Genomic DNA, 24,294 nt, shown 5'->3' on the forward strand with positions numbered 1-24,294 from the left:
CATGTTGGGAAGACAAGAATCTCTCAAACAACATCAGCAAAACAAAAGAGCTGGTCACTGATTTCAGAACGTGGAGTGGTGGGCACACCCCTGTCTGCATTAATGGTGCTGAGGTGAAAACGATTGAGTATCATGTTCCTGGGCATGATAATTACCAACAATCTGTCCTGGCCCACCCACATAAACTGAATGGGTCAGGAGAGCACACATCTCTACTTCCTTAGGAGGGCTATGGAAATTTGGCAAGTCCACAAAGACTCCTACCAATTTTTATGAATGCATCATAGAAAGCATCCTATTTGGATGCATGACAGTGTGGCGCAGCAATTTCTCTTACCAAGGCTGCAAGGAACTACAGAGTCATGAACACAGCCCAGTCAATTTCACAAACCAGCTTTCCACTCACTTGACTCCATCTATAATTCCTGCTGCCTCGGGAAAGCAACTATTATCAAAGGCCCCTCCCACTCTTTATACTCTCTTCTACCCCCTTCCATTGGGCAAAAGATACAGAAGTTTGTAGACATGTATGCACAGTTGCAAGAACAGCTTCTTCCCCACTGTTATCAGACTTCTGAATGGGCCTCTCAAATGCTAATGCTGATCTCTCTCTCAGCACCCTCACACTGTATTTGGCACCCTCTGCTCTGCTACCCTGATGCACTTTGTATGGTACGATCTGCCTGTACAACATGCAAAACAACACTTTTCACTCTATCTTGGATACATATGATACCAATAAATCAAACTCAAATTCAACTGATAGTAATCAAAACATACAAATGATATCCCCAACTTAAGCTCTACTCCACTGCTTAGTGATTACAGTTTGAAGTGAAACTGGAGTTTAGACTGACAGACAAAGTGAAGAGAGCTAAATGTTGATGTGGGGACAGGGGTTGATTTTCTGAGCATTACAGTAGTTGGTTAGGTGCTGAAAAGAATCCCAAAGAGAGAAAATTTTCACGTTACACCGATACAACGACCATTTTGAAAGTAAGATTATCTGCTAACAAAAGAACAGCTGACACCACTTCCCCAGATGTTTTTGATTTACAGGATTCACCATTTCAGAAAACAGAAAAACTCATATTTGTAAACTGCCCTTCATAACTTTGGGTACTTCACAAGTAACAAAGCATTAACTTGTATCGTCACCGTTGCAATGCAGGAAACATGGCAATCAAATTATACGTTCCAAATGTCTGCAGACACATGCTGATGTTCAGATAATGTGTTGTGTAATGCTGAGACATAAATATTGCCCACGCCACTAGGGTTAACTCCCTGTCCTTTGAAATAGTGCCCTGTGTTCTCTGATGTTTACATGACCATACAACAAAGCTTGGTTTAACATCTCAGCAGGAAGTGAGCACCTCCGAATGAGCAGCACTCCCTCACTTCAGCACTACAGTATCTCGCCCAAATTTGGTACTCAGAAAGCAGAGGGCATTTGACCACATAACATTCCAGAACAGTTCCAAGTTCATCACATTTCCTTGGAAGTAGACGGATAAATTATGAAGAATTGGTGAGTGGTGAAATCAACAACTTTCCAAGTATCACAATTGATTATAACCTGATTCATAAACCTCTAGTTTTTTTTAAGCAATTGTTCTCAAGACTGACACCAAAAAGCACAGGTTTTACTGCAATATGTAAATTAAAAACCAAAGTAAGTAATATAACTGCGTGCTTTATTTGTATACACAGTAAAGCAATATATAATACAATAGTAAGGCATATATTGTGGAACTTGGTATGTGATGATTATGCAGGGAAATATACTTTACAAAACAATTAGTATATGTATGTGAAGATGTTAACATAATGCAATATATTATGATGATATTTGAATAACAAACAATACTGGTTAAAATGACTTAACATGCCATAGTGATATTTATGCACCAAGTTATACTGATTACTTTCATAGTCAAATACATTCAGGTCATACAAAGTGAACTCAAATGTTTCTTGTGATATTTTAAAGGTAACAGTAATTCATATTTTGCATCTGCTTTTCTCTGACTCACCCCCAAAAAACTAATATTCTATTTAATGAAATCACAACTGAGAACACAGTTGCTGCAAGCAAATACCTAGATTAGCAGCAACATCTGTAGTAAACTAACCTTTAGTTTGTACCTTATTTAAATGGATTAGAAAACTGATGATATCTTAAAAAAGTCGGTTCAAGGTTGCTTTACAAAGGTAATGCAACTGCAAACAACCACATATGCGCTCAAAAATTTCTGTTCAGTTATGGAGAGGCAATTTGTGTGATTTAATTTCGGAAGTCTACTGCAAGATTTAAGGTATCTTTTAAGCATAATAGTTTCAAATGACAACTGAATTTGTATTTAATCCGTTAAAATTTATCCAAAAACAAGAAAATGAGGTAGAAATAACATGATAATTAATGACTGTCCTTTGTAGGTAAAATCTCTAAAGCTGAGCAAATTAGAGCTCTCCATTATATGATTGCAATGCTTAAGTGATTATGATTTCTTGGGAGATGTAGCGATTCAATTCCAGTGTTTCATTAAAAGAAAATGTGACTTTGGGAATGAATGTCAGATAAAGAGTTTTGGTACTGCTATGTGCTACAATATTTTACTGATTAAAAAGAAAATAAAAGATCAACACTGATCATGAACATTTTGTTGATATGATTAGAGCTGTTATTTTGCAAAGACAAATGCATGAACTCTTACAATTTCAAAACTGTCTTTTTCTGGGGATGTGGGTTTATAAACAATAAAATTATGTATATTTTGTAAGAAAGCACCCTTTTAGTGAACAATCTTCATAATTGTTACAAATTTAACAATCCGAAACACGCTCCATAAAAAGAAATGGCAAGGTACGTAGCTACCAAGATTTTATATGTTTTCATTCTATTCTTTTGTACAATTGCATAGAACGGTAAAACCTGCCATTGTTAACAAAACAATAACAGACTTAGGAAACTACTGAAATCTACGATATATTACCACTACCTTTCACAAAAAAATAGATGTTTTCTTTTTTTAACTTGTAAACCTGTACGGTCCAATCCACTTTTTTTTATGAACATATAAAAACCATGCTTGACATCTGAAGCCAATGTTGTGATAAAGCACATCTGGTTACTCTGCTGTCTCATCATCGGTCATGACCGTCACCAAGGTTTCCATTGCTCGGCCCAGGTCGTCCACCATATGGAAGAGACTGCCTACATTGTTACCTGCAGGAAGTAAAGAGACAAACGTCAGTTCACTTTGAAAAAGCCTTGCAGCAATTAACATCTACTTTACATCCACAGAATTCAGGACAGAGGGCTGGAAACTCTTGATGAAGGGGTTATGATTACAGAATGCCATATTAAGCAAGAGAGAAGCAAAATAGGGGACATTCAAAATGCACTTTAGAAATCATGATGTCTTCTACTAGTAAGTTGATTTAAGGGGTTTCCAATAAAAATGATTCAATCCAATTTTGGTACTTTTGATGCATACGGACAAGGTAGCACTGACATTTGCTCTCAGTTCCATCTCTGCAATGACTTGACTGGAGATGTTCAGTGAATAATCAAAGACCCATTGTACTAGTGTAAGGTGGTCTGCAGATGAGAAAGCAAGAGATGACAGCATGATTTTTAATTAATTAGATAATTAGCAAAAAGGCATTAGATTCAGAAAGGGTTAGAGAAATAAAAGACATGGTTTTTGTTTGATGACCTAATATAGCTATGATTCTATCGATCAAAAATCAACACTGATGAAAACTTCATACAGCATGAAAGCCCTGTGCCTCCAGTTCCGTAGCACATCTGTCAGCTTTCTGTCAAAAGGGAGCATCCACTTCCTGGTGTAGTGCGGCAAACCAAGATCTCAGGTTCAATTCCCTTGTCTCAGTTAACTCATTTCAGCTGCAATGTAGTTGGAGGTTTAAACTTTACTGTCCCTGAACTAGGAAAAGAAGCATATCCTAGGGGTGTCATTTTAGATTGCTGTCCTGTAATCCTATTGGCATGTACTTGAGGAAGTCCTCCGTATGTTTTGTTGTCTGACAAAACTCAGATCACTGGTTACATCTTCAGTCCAGACCTGAGTTGGATTAAAAATGAATTTTTTTTAACTGCAATTATTCATCAGCTCAAAAAAGGGAACTGATGCATTTGGCATCCATTTGTACTCTAGTGAAACTTGCCAAAATGCTTGGTGGGGTGTCCAAGGCTAAAGCAAATTTGAGATTTGATTGTTGTGAATATGGCTGATAAAGGTCAATAATAAGAATACTATCTTCTCTCATTCTGCAGAGCTTTACATTCAAGGATTATATTCTAATAAACTGTTCCAGTGACAGTCGCAATTGATTTTATTATTACATGATAAAGCCTTGCTGCTAAATGCTGCAAAGATAGCGATGACAGTCTTGCATACCATAAAAATAAGTGCTTCTCTTGCTGTTACAAAATGTCAAGATTTTGCCAATTATTGCCTTAGTGAGTTGTCAGAAGACATATTTGCAGTTTGAACGAAGACTAGCTTCATATTTTGTAAACATGATTCTTGTGACATGTTCCATTTGACTTGCATTATATCTCAGGCAAATTAAACTGAAGTTAAGCACATTAGTGACAGCTCTCTTTAAATATAGAAAGCATATATAGAAAGTCTACCGTTGAAAATTAAGTGGAAACATTTTATATTAATTTCTTTCCAAGTCATTGAAGGAAATTTAATATTTCTTAGACAATTTTTATAACTTCATTACCAATTAGATTGGCATGTCTTTTTTTAATGCAGGGAAGATTAAGAAGGATTAAATTTCAAGTTTAAAACAGGACTTAAGCACTTGTTAGCCATGTAAACATAGCAAACACAGCAATCACAAAAGGATGATTTTTCTTTTGCTAACATTGACTACAAGGCAACAAAAAGGAAGTATTAGAATATTTTGATGCTGAGAATTAATGCTGCTTCACTTAGCAGTTGTGGTGAGAAGGAGCTTGTCCACCTCACTGATTTATGCGCAGACATACAATATCCCGTTCCCAGGTTACTAGCTTGTCATTACAGTGAAGATTTTGCAAACAAAATCATTCAAACATTTGATGTTAAATAATGAAACTAAGAAAATTACATCAGTCAAATCATATTTTAAAGATCCGTTTCATGACATGAAGCAGCAGCAAGAAGCAAAGTTTTACCATGAGCTATAGATACAAGGAGATTTTCGGTATAAAATGGATCCTGATGCAAATTTGCCCTATCAGTTCCACTAAGTATGAAGTTTTTTTCAAAAGTATAATTTTTAAATTTGCTTGCATCATTTCTGATACACCTGAATTTGTAACAGACCTTTTCCAGAAAGAAACATATGGAGAATGGGTTTACAGCTCACTGTTTCTTTTTCAACCAGGCGTCTGTCAATAAAACTGATTCAATAATTAATTAATTCCTGAGGAATTTGTCCCACAGAGATGCCCACAATTCTTTGCTCCCAAACAATGAAACTCATTGTCAATTTTGTACACTTGGAACTGCAATTCTCTCTTGAGGTTTTCCTGAACAGAAATGTTTAGTAAGAGGTAAAAGGCTTATATGATCTGACAAGAAGTCAGACAACAGAACAGATACTTTGTTTACTCCAGTACAAGTCAAAGAATAGTGGGTGGAGCTCCAATGTGACCGATAAAGTTCTTGTAACTGTTTGTCTTGACAAGTAATAAGCTTAAAATCAAAACGGGTTTGTTCAGGCTGTGAGCTGTTTGAAAACTGTTGGTCACAGTTTGCTATTTTTTGATGCTGCCATTTATAGCTCTTCATAATCAGAATTACAAAGGCCAATCTCAAGCTTGTTTTGCACTGCACAATTGAACACATTACTGAAATTAATTTTACTTGCGATTTTTATGGCTATCAAGAGGAATCATCTTGTCAATGGATAACAACCTTTTATTTGTTTCGCATGTCTCCTGAGGCAAATCTACAATGTGGTGTGAGAGAGTGATACGTAAGAGTCAACTCAAATCACCCAATTTTATAGCTTTGGTTTCCTATCATTGCCTATATACGACTCTCCCAGATATGTCAGTTGGCAGACATACATACCTCAGAAAAAGGCTACTTCTGTTTATTGACAATCTTTTTCCAAATGAATAAAAATAAATGAACAAGCTCCATGTAAACCTGAAATTTAGGTTGTCAAAGATAAAATCTTTATACTATCCCACGCAACAAAAGGAAGAAAACTTGGTCAACTTTTGATTAGTTGCTGTTATTTGCTAAGCATTTTTCAAAGGTGAATCCTGCATTGATGGGCTAACAATACAGGCCTGCATCCATTAGTATTGAACACTGATGCCATGCTTGAAATACACAAATACACATCTATTGCACGCGTGCCAGCAGCAAATGGAAGAAGCAGGCAGGTCTATACAGTATTGCTCTGCTAGTGAGATCATCTCACCAACCTCTTTCACTTGTTTTCCAGAGACATCCCTCTCTTAAGTGACAGGCAGAAAAGATGAAAAGAAAAGAAAAAGAACCAACAGTGTAGATGAATGAACTATTCCATATTAACTCAGAATTAAACACTTTGATGCAGGCAACTGAATATCATAATGTTATCAAGAGTTCAACACTGTCATAGATTAAGTACACCATTATGGAACAGAAATGCATTAATTTAAACTTTCTACAGGCAGTATGGAAAAATCAATAAATATTGACCGTGATTCAGTATCTATCATTCAGCAAACCACACAAATGAACTTCTAACATTTTATTTCCTAATATTTTAGCACCTCCTTGGCACTGAACTAAGATACCAGTGATGGATAAGGTGCAGAATTTGTTCAGACAGATAGTAAGGTCTCCAGCGTCTCACTTGGCTGTCAATTCAACCAATTAAAACTTACAGCAACAACTGCGAAGATAGGATATTTATAGAAACACATCTTTTATGAATACTTCTTTTCTCTCACATGTCTTTCAATCTGACTCTTGATCAACAGGCATAAGCTTTGCAGTTGTACAATGAGGGAAAATTGCAAAGGAAATTTACGCCGAACCTAAAGCTTTTCATCGTCCATCAAGAGTAATCATTTCAACGTAACACTTTAAAGTGTTCAAACATTGGAAACACGACATATTCTGTCATTATGAATGACTTTAAACACTCGTGTCAAAGCTAATGTTAATAATTTAATATCAATCCTTAAAATTTTGGATAAAATGCTGCTATTATTTGTACCACGTGGACTCATTTGTCATATATGATGCACCAATTCATGCAGTGTCAGACACTTTGAAAGTAATGCGCTTCTCTTTTGACATACCAATTTTATTGAAGCTGTCCAATCAAGATAGAACCAACATTCATTTTTTGCAGGAATGGAGTTCAATTTGCAATTTCTAAATCTCATTGCTGGGTACCCCATGAAATTCACATATGCATAATACTGCAGTTATAATCTCATTATCCAGTTAACAATTAGAAATATCTTTAAATAATAATTGGTACAACTAAAGCTGGAATGATACTTTGGTTGTCAAGTGATTGAAGGTCATGACATGACATGTAGATTTTATGAACTGTAGACTATAACTTATTAATCATGTAGCTAATATCACAGAATTACATGTCTCAGTAAAAAACATTTGTGTTTTTCAGGCAAAATGCCAAAAATGGTTCTGTAAATTTGACAAAATGTGCAACTTATCCAATTTTTGCAGTCACGTAATTGTAATATATACCGATAAATGCTTTCATCTACAAAAAGAAAATAGGTAATTTTGCAGGTCCTCTGACTCAATATGCCTTCAGCTCATAAATCACAAACTGACAATTAGCTTTGCTCTGCTTTACTGCTTTTGAACTCAATTGATACTAAAACCTTATCAAGAATGAATTGCTGTAATAGGAAGAAAAACTACTTTGGACAGAATTCTCCATCTGATACGTTACCAGTGCAATTGATATCCAGCAGCAAATTTAAGGAAGTAATCCACTTGTTTATAAACAACTCCGGTTTCACTTGAAAGCCTGGATTGGATGGGGTATACATTGATTAATGCTGCCACCATTTGTAAGCATAAAATGGAAGCAAAGGAAAATGATTTCATTATAGGATAAACTAAGATTCCTCTGTATGAGTCCCACATATTTGATGCCTGAGGTGCTCACCTGAAAGAATATGGTCACCACATTAAGTAAAGGCTGAAACACCTTACGAAGGCCTGTTTTTCAAAACTAGTTCCTAATGAGTAAATTACACATCAAACTTCATGTGCTTAGAATTCTCATTTAAGCCTCGAGGCTGCTCATGAAAGACATAATAGGTATTGTTTTTCTCCAAATCCCATTCTATAGAAATAGTAAGAGCAGGACTGGACCCCAAGTCTACAAACACTGTAGGAACCTCCATACTGTCACTGCAACTTGCGACAAACATCTCCCTTCTACTCAGTTTCGGGCTGTTACAGTGGTACAGGAGGCCTGAAAATGGTTTTCTCTATTTGTTGAATCGTCTGTGTAGATATGACTAATTTGGGCAGCTCACCTGAAATATTCAGTGGAGGCCTTAAGATCACTTCTTGTCACTCCTCAGGCCCTTATTTAGAGCCTGAGCCCGAATATGTACTCAGATTAATTTCTATTCCGTCGTTCGGAATTTCCTCCACCAGTGAATTCGCTTACTGTATACATAACTACTAGCAATCTCTTCAAATGAACAACAGTAGCAGTCGTACTTCCTTAATGACAGTGCTGCCACAACTTAAAGAAAACAATGTTATTAAGGCTAATGATCAGACATTGGTACAAGTGAAAGACATCAGTATCTTTTGGTATTTTTGTGATGACAAGTTATTTAATTAAGCAAACAAGGACTTGCAGATGGTCTCATTTTCAACAAGTATGTTACTTGTAAAAACATCTTAAGTATGCACCAGGAACTGATAACATTTCATGCAGCCACAATACTCACTGAGCGGTGCACATACACGCAAAAGCTCATTCTCTCAAAGAGGCACAAAGTAATCATCAAGGTCTTGTACAGACACGTGCAAATATACTCAACCATTTTTTTAAAAACAGGGAATTATCTATAATGGCAGAGCAATTGTACTTATCCCATATTTAACAACATGACCCTTCTAAATAAAATAAAACATGTACTAAATGGGCTATTTTAACATAAAGATGTGCGTTTCATGACAGAAACCAAGCAGGCATTTTACAGCAAAAAAATCAGGGCCCCACATAGCCATAGCATTCACCATTAATCATTTATCTGGAGGTAACCTACACTGTGGCACTGGCTGCTCAGCATGGATCTAACAGCTGCCTAATTCATTCCACAACACAAGAACCAACATGAAGAACAGCAGAAAATCTCTGTGGGGAAGCAGGGACTGACTTCCTCCAGAAGTGTTATTCGTATCTGCTTATTTCAGATAAAACTGTCGTGCTGCTCACCCATACTCCCCATAAAGGAAATTAAAATGGCATGAGGAACACCAAACGGGCAATTGGATTTTAAAAAAAAGCTGTTGTTAACAATCTTATACTTGTAGGAAAGATGGCATTTGAATGATGAATTAATTCTTAAACACTTGATGGTTTAATTACATCTGCAAGTGCTCGTGGTTAACATTCTTGTGTAAAATACCTTTTGTGCTATCTTAATGACTGTTTAATTATGTATATTAATTTTATACAAAAATGCTAACCAGTATGCTCGCAGTGAACGTGTGCGTGCGTGCGCACACACTACTAAGTGACCAATATAAGGAGCAGGTGGCACAGTGGCTCAGTGGTTAACACTGCTGCCTCACAGCGCCAGGGACCCAGGTTCGATTCCAGCCTCAGGCAACTGTCTGTGTGGAGTTTGCACATTCTCCCCGTGTCTGCGTGGGTTTCCTCTGGGTGCTCCGGTTTCCTCCCACAGTCCGAAGATGTGCAGGCTAAGTGGATTGGCCATGCTAAGTTGCCCGTAGCGTTCAGGGGTGTGTGGGTTATAGGGGGATGGGTCTGGGTGGGATGCTCCAAGGGGCTGTGTGGGCTTGTTGGGCCGAAGGGCCTGTTTCCACATTGTAGGGAATCTAATCTAAAAGACGCTTATAATTGCTGGAAAACACAGTTTATAGTGTAGTCGCTAGCTATGAGGCTCAGGAAGATCCCAGTTTAATTTGTGCTTACTGAGTCAGCTGATCTTAGATGGGCATTAATGAGCAAGTATGTGTTACAATCACTTCGTGTGGACAAGTGGCAGTGAGGCAAAAAACCCACCAGATCTCATGCTTCAGGTTTACTTTCACCTATGTAAACTAGAAAAAGTCTCTGCACTCTTTTTACAAATCTGCATTGTCAACTATCTTCCTGACCATACAAAGACTGATCATTTGAGCAAATGGTTTAAAGAGCTGTGGAACCTCAACAAGCACCATTATCATGTCAATAATAATTATCTTGCTTGTATTTTTATCATCTTCTATCTGAAATTTGCTGTGAAGTCATTTAACTTTTCATCCTGAAGTCTGCCAGTCTTGACACTTTCCTTTTCCTCATATCCTCATAAGTCCCTGGGAAGTATGATTCAGAGAAAAGACCAAGCAACGTCAGAGGAGCAGGAAAGCTTGATTTTTCGGGTCGGGACCCTTCTTCAGAAATGGGGGAGGGGAAGGGGATTCTGAAATAAATAGGGAGACGGGGAGGTTTTCAGAGGGAGGAGGGTAGCTTCTTCAAGCAAGGCATCCTTAGAAGAGGTTTCGCAGCGGGGTTAAAGTTGTTACAGAGATAGTAGGGACTGCTAATGTTGGAGAAACTGAGATAACATGTCAAGCTTTCCTGCTCCTCTGATGCTGCTTGGTCTGCTGTGTCCATCCAGCTTCACACCGTGTTATCTCAGATTCTCCAGCATTAGCAGTTCCTACTACCCCGGAAACAATTTTAACCCCACTGCAAAACCTCTTCTAAGGATGCCTTGCTTGAAGAAGCTACCCTCATACTTCCGAAAAACTCCCCGTCTCCCTATTTATTTCAGAATCCACTTCTCCTCCCCCATTTCTGAAGAAGGGTCCCGACCCGAAACCTCAAGCTTTCCTGCTCCTCTGATGCTGCTTGGCCTGCTGTGTTCAACCAGCTTCACACCATATTATTTCGGAGAAAAGGTGTCAGTTTCCTCACACAAACTGATGGTTCCCGTTTATGTACAGTTAAAAATGTATATCTGACTCTGCCACTGCATCTGTGCTACCAGGACTGTTCATTCAACCCCGAGTGTTGAATAAGCATTCTTATCCTCCAAGGCAATGCTGGGAAGAACAAAACCATTTTCTTCGAACCTCACCACAACCTTTTAACCCTCAGAAGAAATTCCTCCTTATCTCAGTCCTAAATTGGCACCTCTTTATTCTGAGACTATTCACTATGGTCCTTGACTCTCCCATGCTGTCAGCATTTATCCTATCAAGCCCCTTAAGAAAATCCAGGATATTCTTACGAGATCACATCATATTCACCTGAACTCCAGTAAGGTTCCAACTTGTTTAGCCTTTGCACGTAACACGATCCCTCCAGACTGGGGATCATCCTATTGAGAGATAATGGGAACTGCAGATGCTGGAGAATTCCAAGATAATAAAATGTGAGGCTGGATGAACACAGCAGGCCAAGCAGCATCTCAGGAGCACAAAAGCTGACGTTTCGGGCCTGGGTCCAGGCCCGAAACGTCAGCTTTTGTGCTCCTGAGATGCTGCTTGGCCTGCTGTGTTCATCCAGCCTCACATTTTATCATCCTATTGAACCTTCTTTGAACTGCCTCCAATGAAATTATACCTTTCCTCTAATAACGGGACTAAAACTGTTCTCAGTACTACAGATGTGGTCTCACCAGCTCCTTGTACAGTTGCAGCAAGACTTCCTTACTCTGATACTCTAAACCCCTTGAAATAAAGGGCCAACATTCCATCAGTTCCCCTGATTACCTGCTGCACCCGCGTGCTGATTCTCTGTTTCGTATACAAGTACTCCCAAGTTCCTATGAGCTGCAGTTTTTTCTCGATTTAAATAATGCTCTCTTCTCTTGGTTCCCCCTTATCTTATGACTTAACTTTTTGTAAGTAACTTATCGAACACCTTCCGGAAGTCCAAATACGACACATCAACTCGTTCCTTTCAACGTGCTCTGGTTGAGACTTCCTCGAAAAACCCAATCAATGCCATACACTACATGCTGACCACCAATATCTCCATATAAATTTCAGTTGAATCAAAATCTTGCTGTCTCTATATTTTGTCCCATAGGGAACAAAATCTATCATCCTTACCTGATCGGGCCGACATGTGACTCCAGAGTCTCAGTAATGTGGCTGACTCTTAAAAGCTCCCTGGATAATTACGATGGGCAAAAAAATATCTGGCCAGACAGCAACATCCACACCATGTGAACGAATATTTAAAAAATTAAGCTCAATAAATCAACGCCTGTTTGTCTGCTCCAGATAGATCTTCACGCAAACAACTTCAACTAACACCTTTAATGTGTCCTTCCCATTTGTTTGACTATAATTTTATAGATTTTTAGCTCCATCTGTCTTGAGATGATTCCCAGTGCTTTGCACATTTTCATGACCACATTAACTTTTGTATCATTATCCCTTACATCCCATTGTTCCTTCCTTTCATTTGGACCTTATTTGCAGGGAGCAGCTGCCCTTCTTTTACATTACATGGTATTTAACTACATTAAAATGCACTTGTCAATTCCCAACGCCCATTCTGCAATTTTATTGACATCTTCTTGTAGTTTGTCACATTATTTATTCATGACGCCTCTAATTTAATATGATATGCAAATTTTTAAACGGCACTTGTGATTCCCAAGTCCAATTTTTAAAAATAAGTAATAAATATGAGTTTTCAGTACCAATGTTGTAGAACATCAATTCCCATCCAATGCAAGTCTAAGTAATGGCTTTTAAACTTAATTTTCTCCTTTTATTAGTATTTATCGTACCAATTCTGCAATTTGTCCCTGACAATGCACACAGGCTTTTTGAAAATGCATATAAATTATCTTTCTGAAACTGTGATGAAGGTAGCACCTAGTTCTAACAGAGTGCTTTAAATATTAAATATCTGGGGATTGCTTGCACCCTTGTTCCAGAACATCCTCTTTGAGGTAGGCCACAGTCACGTTTACATTTTTAACCACAAATAGATCTCTAATGCTGTCACTTATCAGGTATTAAAGGGAATATGGTTTTAAATCAAGTTTACTTTGATTGGAATGGTTGTTGGAACAATTCCATGTTTTGTGAAAGGAGTGTCACGTTCTATGTAGAATGTTTTATTATTAATTTTTAAGTAGTACATAACAGGGCCAATAAAAGGGAAAACAGAAAAACTGGAATTATTCTAAAATAAAAGAGCTCACCAGGAAAGTAACAGAACATGATAGGGACCACTAGAATACAGACTGAGTGTGAATAGCCAGTGGACAGTGGAGCCAAGATGCCAGGAGGATGGAGCAGAGTGCACATTAGCAGAAGTGTAATTAGCAGGCAGTTTGATGGTAGAGCCTAATTTATCATTTGAACCATTTACTCAAGGATAGCAAATACTCAGATTAGACAGGCTGCAATTTGTCTGGGGAAGCCAGGAAAAATAGCACATTTGGAGTGTAAAGACATAGGGAGGGCACAGACTAGTGTGATATTGAGGACAGGGTGTCTAGGGTCAAACAGCTGAGCAGTTGTGGTCCCCTTATCTAAGGAAGGACAGGCTGGTGTTGGAGAAGGTCCAGAGGTGGTTTTCAAGGAATCCCAGGGGTTGTAATATGAGGAACAGTTGAGGGCTCTGGGTCTGTAATCAGAGGATTTTAACTGTATAATACAGGAATGGGTCCTTTGGTCCACGATGTTGTGATGAATATGACACCAAATTAAACTAATCCCTTCTGCACGTCCTTGGTCCGTATCCCTCCATTCCTTGCATATTCATGTGTTTATCTAAAAAGTACCTTAAATGCCCTGATCATTTCTGCCTCCACTACCAACCCTGGCCTCCTACCACTCTGTGTAAAAACTAATCCCTCATATCTCCTTTGAGCTTGCCTCCTCACACCTGAATTGTATGCCCCTACTATTAGGCATTTCAACTCTATTAAAAAAATTCTGTCAACCCTATCTATGCATCTTGTAATTTTATAGACTTCCATCAAGCCTACCCTCAGCATCTGCCATTCCAGAGAAAAAAACCTGAGCTTTTCTAGCCTCTCTTTACAGCTCATACCCTTTAATCCAAGCAGCATTTGGGTAAACCTCATCTGCACCCTCTGTAAAGCCTCCACATCCTTCCAGTAATGTGGCAACTGAGTTTAGAAAGATGAGAAGGGACCTCATTGAAACTTACTGAATACTGACAGGCCTAGATAGAGTGGATGTGAAGCCGCTGTTTCCTCTATTAGGAGACACTAAGACTTGAGCACACAGCCTCAGAATGAAGGGACGACCCTTTAGAACTGTGGAGCAATTTCTTCAGCCAGCGGGCGGTTAATCTGTGGAATTTATTGCCACAGAATGCCGGGGAGGCCAAGTCATTGAGTATATTTAAGTCAGAGATCGACCAGTTCTTGATTAGCAAAGGGATCAAAGATTATTGAGAGGAGGCAGGAGAATGGTGTTGAGAAAAATGTCAGCCATGATAAAATAGTGGTAAAGATGAGATGGGCCAAATGGCCTAATTCCGCTCCCGTATGGACTTAGGGTGAAAGTGGTGCACAGACCGTATTTAAAGTTAGTGGGAATGATAAAGAGACATACAAAATTTACTAGGGCTTACTAGCAGTAGTTTAAAACAAAAAAATGCAGACAGAATGCAGTATCAAATTAGTAAAAGGAAATAAGCTTTGTGGACAAATCACCACACTACAAATTACAGTCTCTGCATAGGAATTGTGAGCTCCATCTCGAATTTCGTACAATGTAATATAGGGAGGGAGCACATTAAAATGAGGTTTGGTGAGGGTAATTGTGTTGTAATAATAGTAGGTTACAACTGCATGTCACAGTTATGATGACATTTAATTAGACACAGTTAAAGAAGTTGGTATCAATGAAACCAGTTATTTAGTACTGCATTCACATTATAAGCTGAGTGACACCCTGAAATAGTTTTCATTTTGAATAAAGTTTAGACTTGAGACATCAATCAACTGGGAAAACTCAGACTGACTCCAAAGTGAAACAGACAGACAGTGGGCTCATAAATCTGTGCGTTTGCCAGAGTTCTCCTGCTCTGTGTTGGACAGGAAAGAAGCTGACAGACATGGGTTTGGCACAGATTCACTTCCAACTAAGATCTGAGACCCCAAGCAATTTCCTCTGATAAAACTGTGATGCACTGTGGCCCTCAATGGTAAAGGCTACTTAACTTGGTAGGGGACCATGACGGTAGCTCTTCTGGTCATTTTGCTTCAGTTACACACGAAGCTGGGTCTAAGGCCGATCCAATTAGAGATTCAATAAAATGTAATAAATAGGTCTTGTTCAGAATACTCTTGTATCTGAGTGATACATTATATTATTTGAGCATATTCACAGATCTTTGTTTGTAGCAATCTGATATTGAGCACAAAAGGTTACAGCAAGAAGACTCTGAATGTAAGGATTTTCAATAGCTTACAATAATTAAAAGAAAAACTATTACTTGCCATATCACCTTAATTAGACCATAAAGAACAAAGTAAAAGTTTAATATTCTGTTATCATTGAACGAATCTAGCACAAATATTGTCTGTAACTTAAATTATTATTTCCACCTGGCACTTATTCTTGGATTCTTCATCTAACATGTAGTGTCAGCACAACTGATAACAAGAAGCTACAGTTAATTTATACCCCACCCTGGCCTCTGGCTTAGTGATCGTTAATTGGTCAGACAACTATACAGCTCCTCATAACCACCCTACTTACTGGACTGACACTAATGGTAACAATGGCATTTTCATAGGAAGTGTGCATTTCCTACAAGCATTCTGGGGGCACTCACTAATATGTGTTAAAGTACTAAGTGTTGATGGCATAATGGTGCGGGGAGACATTGAGTGCTATTTTGAAGATATCACAGCGGAGTTTACTTTAGCGTGAAACAGAAGTAACTGGGTGTTTTCCTGACTTTTATTACTACTCTACCAACATTCTATGAGCTCAGTCACACTGAGGAATCTGAAATGTTGTTAGCTTTTGAGGCTTGTCAGCGGTACTGTCTGAATTTGCAATTTACTTACGTCGGGAGCTTGGAAAGGAATTGTTGAGTTGCTCCATCACTTCCTCCAATCCAGTACTTGTACTTTGGGGAGGACTGAGCAATTCATCCTCACCTGAAACAAGAGTCTGACTTTATTATATATATAATATTATTGACCCAGTTACACAATCTATATTTGACATGAATGTTTGCATTGCATTGCATGAGTTTATAACATGTACAAATGTGATTAAACATGATTCCAAGGCAGCTGTAAATACAGGAACATCATCAGAAACATATAGCTTCAAGGATAAAATACATAACTGGATAATCTAAAAGATACTGATGTAGGAATCGTTAAAACAGGAGTGTGATTAGAAAGTAATAATCTCCTCATGGATTTAGTCTCAATGCACATCTCCACAGTTGAAGATGTCACTTAGGCCTTGGGGTGATATTGCTGATTAATGATGTGTACAAGAAAGTGCACGTCTATGTAACTAGATAATGTTGCACGCCCTGTCATGTGCTGTTGAACCTGAGGCCCTTCTATATACAAAATAACTTTCATCTGCAACTGGCATCAGACAACCTCCACATAAAATAGCAAGGTTAATTTTAATGCAAAGTTTCTCAATATATAGGAAGAGATTACAGACAATTGCTAAATTTTACGACAGTTAGTTCCACAAAATTTTAACAAACCTGGAGGGTGCAATGTGGGTAAGACTTGTTTAAAAAATCTTTCATAGTTTTTAAAAATGTAGCCTCCCCCATGCATTTCTTGAAGCTGTTCAGTATTCTTTACGTACTTCTGTTGTAGGCAGCAATTACTCAAGCATAATGTAACAGACATAATATCTACTGAAGGAGGATTGCTTAGGTGGAGCTTTTTGTTCAAATGTAGTACGTATCAAAAAAATACACAGGCAACAGGTAGAATCCAGAGAAAGAGATGGCACTGCAATTGAATGGTGATGAGAAACTTAAAACCAATGATATTCACTTTGGTTTTCTCAACTTTTCTGATCTATTGCTGCAACACTGGCATAAAATTAGCGGTAGGAAGTATACTGGACCACAGGCCCTTTGAATCTGCTCCACCATTCAACAAATTCATGACTCGTCTTGTCTCGTTGTAGTCATGCCTCTATTTTCACATCTGCACCCTCTAACACTTGACTCTCCTGTCTCATGTACTGTTAAACCTTCAAACAGACTTCTAAAATCTACAGATAACAAAGTGTGAAGCTGGATGAACACAGCAGGCCAAGCAGCATCTCAGGAGCACAAAAGCTGACATTTCAGGCCTCGACCCTTCATCAGAGAGGGGGATGGGGAGAGGGTTCTGGAATAAATAGGGAGAGAGGGGGAGGTGGACCGAAGATGGAGAGAAAAGAAGATAGGTGGAGAGCAGAGTATAGGTGGGGAGGTAGGAAGGGGATAGGTCAGTCCAAGGAAGACTGACAGGTCAAGGAGGTGGGACGAGACCAGTAGATAGGAAATGGAGGTGCGGCTTGAGGTGGTAGGAAGGGATGGGTGAGAGGAAGAACAGGTTAGGGAAGCAGAGACAGGCTGGGCTGGTTTTTGGATGCAGTTGGGGGAGGGGACGAGCTGGGCTGGTTTTGGGATGCAGTGGGGGAAGGGGAGATTTTGAAGCTTGCGAAGTCCACATTGATACCATTGGGCCGCAGGGTTCCTAAGTGGAATATGAGTTGCCGTTCCTGCAACCTTCGGGTGGCATCACTGTGGCACTGCAGGAGGCCCCTGATGGACATGTCGTCTGAGGAATGGGAGGGGGAGTTAAAATGGTTCGCGGCTGGGAGGTGCAGTTGTTTATCGCGAACCGAGCGGAGGTGTTCTGCAAAGCGGTCCTCAAGCCTCCGCTTGGTTTCCTCTTCCAGGGATGCCTAACCTGAAGAAGTTACCCTCCTCCCTCCGGACCAACCTTGTGTTCATCCAGCTTCAAACTTTGTTATCTTGGATTCTCCAGCATCTGCAGTTCCCATTATCACTTCTAAAATCTACAGTTCACTTTCTTCTCAAGCCTTAATAATTGTCCTTGTTTAGGGCTAAGACCCTACTTTCAGATTCAATGATGTATTTTTCAAACCTGAAGGATAATTCCATTATATTGTGGCCACTATTGCCGAGAGATTCTTTTTTGACAAGATTATTAATTAGCTCTTTCTCATTTTAAAATGCCAGATCTAAAACAGCCACAGCCCAAGTTGGTTCCTTAACATAATGCTGCAATAAACAACTTCAAACACATTCCAGGGATTCCACCTTGACAGAATTTGTGCTCATTAGTTTCACCCAGTTTATATCGAGTTTGAAATCACCCAAGTTTACTACTATCCCTTTGTCATGTGCATCTCCAATTTTTTTGATTTATACAATACCCAGGATTACTATTATTCTCTGATATTTGATAAACCACTCCTACCAATACTTAATATTCGTTGCTTTTTTTCAGCTCCATCCATATACATTCCATATCTGTTCTTATGATTGGGATCCTCTCCAACGAAAACACTGATCCCATTCCTTCTTTTAGCACGACACACCACCTTTTCCTTATTGCCTATGCCTCGTAAATGCTGAACACTGTTTAATATTCAGTGCCCAGTCCTAGTCACCCTGCAGCCCTGTCTCTGTAATGACAAATTAAACTACACCTTTTTACTTGTTCCAATGCCATCAATTCACTATCTTGTTGCACATACCATGTGCATTCGGATAATGCTTTTAATTCTGCCCTTTTAACTTCATTCTGTAATTTGACCCTTTTTGAGTCCAGAAATTTTTTTCTGCTGCTTTCCACTTACATTTGCAGCTTTTCTTCTTCCTATAACCGGCTTGGTTTTTATTCTAACTGAGTTTCCTCACAGGCTGTCCCTCCCCAACAAACGAGATTAATTCTATCCAACTAGGAAACCTCCCAGTGGGGACAGGAATCCCAGCCCTGCAAGCCTGTAATGTGTATTCCTTGCACATGGCTCATTGTTTGAAGACCCTTCTGCACCAGTTTTCCAGTCACATTTTCATTCACTTTATATTTCTACTTCTAATTCCCACACCGGCCGAGGTTACCATGAAGGACTTTCCATCTCAACCTCTCCCCTCACCTAAGGTGTGATGATCCGGTGGTTGAACACCAGTTATCTCACTTTAACAAGACAGCAGCCCTGTGGTCCAGCAGCATGATGGAGACTTTATCTTTACTCATTAGTACATGGCACTGGGCGCAATCCTGAGATTGACACCTCATAGGTCCTGCTTTTCAGTCTCTTACCTAGCTCCCAAAAGTCTACTTTCAGGATCATAAACTCCCTTTCTTTCTATGGTGTTGTCGTCAATCTGGACAACGACCGCTGGCTCTTCCCTCTCTCCCACAAGCAAAACAACCACTCTGTAACATTCTTGGCTCGGACATCAGGAAGGCAACATACCAAAGGGAGGCAGCAGGTTAGAACTTGGACCAAACATAAGTTATCAGCAAAAAGCGACCAAAGAAATTACTATGAGGGGAAAGTTAGCCATATAACATGATTAGCAGTAGACTGGATGTGGAGGTGTTTTGAAAATAATGCTGCCAGACGGCATGTAACACAAATGATGCCTGCTTTTTAAAGGAGGGTGACAGGGAAGGCAGTGAGGAGCTGGGAACCTGTTGACTGCACTTCACTGCTTGGAAACTTCTTGGGCATTAGTTGAGATTAGTCCTAAGGAGAGATAAAGACTACTCTTATTTCTGTCTGCATTGAGATGAGATGTCAATCAGTTACTTATCAGATAGTAATAATTCTCTGCACAGCCTTGCCCTACTATACCTTGGCAATCTCTTACAGGCTTATGTACTAAACGTGCCACCATGTTGCTACTCATATCCTGCTCTTACTTTGGTGGCAACTTCCTCAGCTGCTACACACTCCTTCCTTAGATCTCCTTGTTTTGCAATTCATCTCCTATATTTAAATTCCAACTCAAAATTAAACTTTTGGACCATGTCTTCAACTTTGTACACTCAGCATCAGCGGTATCTCTGTTGGATGCAGTCTCACCAATGTTGGGCCAAGTCCCACTCCAGACACTCAAGCACCAAAATCTAGGCCGATGATCCAAAGCTCTCCTGCACCGCACTGTCATAGAGTCAGAGGTGTCATCTTTTGAATGAGATACTGAATAATGGTTTGCACCTGCAGTTGGGGTATAAAAGGTTCCTGGTCCCTGGATTGAAGTTGAATGGGCAGTGAGTGCTTGCTATGAGTGAATTGGTTGCTAAGGTCCACATGCTCCTTTAAAAATAACTACATTGTGCTTTTGGGTGTTTTGAGTTGTGAAGGCAACAATATAAACAAAAGGGACAGTAGGAACTGCTGATGCTGGAGTCTGAGATAAAAAGGTGTGGAGCTCGAGGAACACAGCAGGCCAGACAGTATCAGAGGAGCAGGAAAGCGGACGTTTCAGGTCTGGTTTTCTGAAGATGGTTCCAGACCTGAAACGTTAGCTTTCCTGCTCCTCTGATGCTGCATGGCCTGCTGTGTTCCTCCAGCTCCACATCTTGTTATCTTAATATAAACACAATACTTTCTTTTATCCCTGGTTGTTATTTTTCTGCTTGCAATCGTGAACAAAGTAAAATTCTCTGAAGTGCTCTCCCTTCGTGATCTCTGCAGAAATTAACTGGAAGGTAGGGAGCAGTACAAGGAATTATTATTGGAACAACCAACAGTACACTCCTTACTGAATAATGAGAGTGCTCAGACATGTCTCTGTGAATCATGAGAGATTGGGGAAAGCAGGAATTGTTTTGATATAAAAATCTGCCTTAATTAGTTCTTTTGTATCGTTTATGTTCATAAGTACTGCAAATACCATAAATTATGACTGCTCAACCTTGAATGCTGCAGAAGAAAAAATCTTATATATACACTAGCATACAGCTGAGGGAGCCTTAAACTGGGGATCAAAAATGATGCAAATTTTTGACACCTTAAACAAACTCCAAATCTACTTAATGCTTGATTTACACTGGAGTTGACCTGAAGTTTTAAGATACAATTATTCCAAGTCTCCAAACTTGAAACAAATTAAAAGATTAAAATTTATCCCCATAAAATTTCTTAAGGTTAAGTAACAGTTTAAGGAAGATCAAAGTACAGAATTCCACTTTGCAAACAATAAACAACTAGATAAAATTTAGTGTACAATTAATTCACTTTATATTGAGTACCATAGTAATTTATTTGAAGGGATTTTGCACATGCAGAAATGAATTTTCTCATGAAGGTCAGTGACGCACTTTCAGTTTTGCTTAGTCTGCTACAATCAGACAGTGTTATTAATACAAAAGAAAATGAAAAATTGCCACTACAGAAATAATTAAAAACCTCATTTTCTTAAGAGTCAGTAAAAATTAATTTCTCTCGCTCAATGAAATTTAATACAAATTAAACATTAATTTTTCACGCATTTGAACCTTGTGTCAATGGCAGAAAATGGAAGTTCTGAAGTTAGCTATTATCTACTCAAGGCACAGTTCAATTCTTGCATGGGATTCCAGTAACATAATTTTGCATAATCCAGGTTTCAGTTTCAACACTAACAATACCTACTTATTTTCTATTAACCAAATTATTCAAGGAAAAATTCATTTGACAGTTTGAAAACGTATTCATGTAAGTCTAGGTAGCAATTAATCACAATTAAAGGTATAACTCTCTCATTTCCGAACCAAACTCTGACGTCTGAAGTACAGACCTGCATAAAACCCTTTTCCTAACTTTCAGCAGGTATACTGAATATACCAATGCAACTAGAGTATCATTAATTTTACAAATTCTCTCTGATAGAAGTTGGAATGAGCCAAAATTAATTGTTCATGCCCATTCTTTTACTGCGTGCAGTCCTCCATTTCTATGCTAAACCACACCTGTGAGTCTGTCTCGTTTTTCACCTTTCCTCAAAATTCATACTGATGTTTAACACATTTATATTCCAGATAAAATTGGAAGCATGCACAAGTCAATGGCATCATGAAGCAGTTTGAAGATTTTGATCAAAGATCCACTTTAGCTTGTTTGGTTGAGGCAACATTTTTCAAGTACTCATCTCATTGCTGAAACTGTAATAATTTTCTGTTGTGCAACCTACACCTACTACTTAGTTATAGCCAATATAAAGCCCCATTAGTGAGTTGACATTTAAAAGCTTTCCAGTCTTATTTACAAACCATTTCTTCCAATCAATTTAATAAGGATAGTAAACATGAGGCTGCAGTGTAAATCCTATGAGACTCAGTCAATTGAAAGACAATTTAGTGAAGTCTGCTCATAGGTCAGAATGTCCAGTCCCCAGGACTCCCAATTTTCCAGTGAATCACCATCCCATTTCTGATCAGCAGTGTATTTCAGTGTCACAGAACACTGGATAATTGCAGCTTTGTTGCAAGTTACAGAAAGGTCGGGCTACGATAAACTCAGTGACATAAGCACTCCCTAATGAGGTTTCAGGTCACTCAAAGCAGCAAGGTGCAGCAAGCCAATGCTATTGGCAATATGTAAATAGAGACCAAGCCATTTGTTTACCATCAAAGCTGGTTGTTGAAATAAGTTATTTCAAAGCTATCCTAAAAGACAATGGCTATCTTGATTAAATGGTTTCTCGCTGTGTATCACACAAACTCGTGACTGGCCTGAAGTCCATCACTTCCAGTCCTGAAAGAAGTGCTCAGTCTGCTGGGTCTGAAGTTACCCTGCAAGCGATTTGAAGGAAGGCTTGCACAACCGTTGAAACCAGCTCCTTTATGTTGTTATTATGCAACAGGATCATGAGCGATGTTACCCACTAACAGGACGCTGCTATCTAGGCAAAGGGATGTTCTGCTTTTCATATAAAGGATTAATGTGGTTTATGAATTGCAGTGCTGGGTGTGATGCCAAGTATTTAGGCTGCACATCCCTAAGACTGGCTAATCATATCGAACAGCACATCCCTTCAGCAGTTTACAGCAAACAAGGTGTTGACTGTACCCAACGACGCTGCACTCGCAAAACTCAATACACTGTCCAACACCGGATGTGATTTCACAATTGGGTAACATTATCCTGAGTATTGCTGACAACCAACTTAAGATGGGCATAGTATAGCATACTTGACAGTACTTGAAGCTACATATATGAATACACAAGGTTCTGAAATTCTTTGCTCTACACAAAGAACATGCACAGAGCCTGTTTTAATTCAACAAAATAGGTAACATACATTTTCTAATTCTTTTCTCAGTGTAATGTCATGGGGAATCAGAGTCAATCTGCCTGGTTTAAAGTTTGAATAAAACCTGTTGTTAACTGTCAGTCATCATTAACTGGTTATCCATGGCAAAATCTCTGCAAATTAAGAGTCCATTTGCCAACCAACCAGCACAATCCCCTTGTGCAGAATAAACTTTGGTTTCTGGCTCAAAACAGCATTTCTTATTAACAGCCATGAAGAATATAAGATGGAAAAGTTTGACAGATGTGTCTTTTTTGCAATTCTCAAGGTCTGAACTACCAAACAATTATATCCTCCTTATTTAAAACTTCATTAAAATCAAGGTCAAGCATAACATTGCATTTTCCCGAATCTTCATGGAAGTAGATTTGTTATAAATATTTAATGTGTTAGTCAAGTGCAAAGTAATTTACAACATTTTTAAAACAGTACATTTTGAGGATAAAAATGATTAACAAAGACACTTAAGTTTCCTTACAATACTTCAGTATGTACAGCCTTTAAGTAGTAAAAAGAAGTGTAATCCAACAGAAGTTGTTAGAGGCCACGTAAGTGCCACTGTGACACTCGCCAAAAGTCAGTTCAAGGGGAGGGGTTTAAGGAACAACGTAAAATGGAGGTAGAAGTGGAAAGCGAAGTTAGTGACAGAAAGGCCTTCCTGAGCATCCAACAGCGGAGGGCTGAAAACTGCAGATGGCAAGATGCCGGAATGAAGGACGGGACGTTGAGACTTGAAAGGCTGTCGGAAGTCACAGTGATAGGGAA

At 38.9% G+C, this 24,294-nt stretch overlaps 1 protein-coding gene across 12 annotated transcripts in view; it reads right to left on the reverse strand.

Annotated features, from left to right (window-relative positions):
- Nucleotides 1-1,696: 1,696 nt before the first annotated feature.
- Nucleotides 1,697-24,294, reverse strand: part of dmd (dystrophin) — a 1,835,475-nt gene continuing 1,812,877 nt past the window's right edge. For 8 of the 12 annotated variants that reach the window (XM_048540566.2, XM_048540567.2, XM_059650342.1 and 5 more), the window contains 2 exons: nt 16,286-16,378; nt 1,698-3,229 (listed from right to left, as the gene is read on the reverse strand). In XM_048540566.2, the coding sequence (XP_048396523.1) occupies nt 3,132-3,229; nt 16,286-16,378 (191 nt within the window). In that variant the 3' untranslated portion in view covers nt 1,698-3,131. Of the gene's footprint in view, nt 3,230-6,463; nt 6,496-16,285; nt 16,379-24,294 lie in introns of all 12 variants that reach the window. The other 4 variants (XM_048540575.2, XM_048540574.2, XM_059650343.1 and 1 more) reach the window with 3 other exon arrangements.

This window comes from Stegostoma tigrinum, chromosome 12, assembly GCF_030684315.1.
Source record: "Stegostoma tigrinum isolate sSteTig4 chromosome 12, sSteTig4.hap1, whole genome shotgun sequence".
NCBI classification, from domain to species: Eukaryota; Metazoa; Chordata; class Chondrichthyes; order Orectolobiformes; family Stegostomatidae; genus Stegostoma; species Stegostoma tigrinum.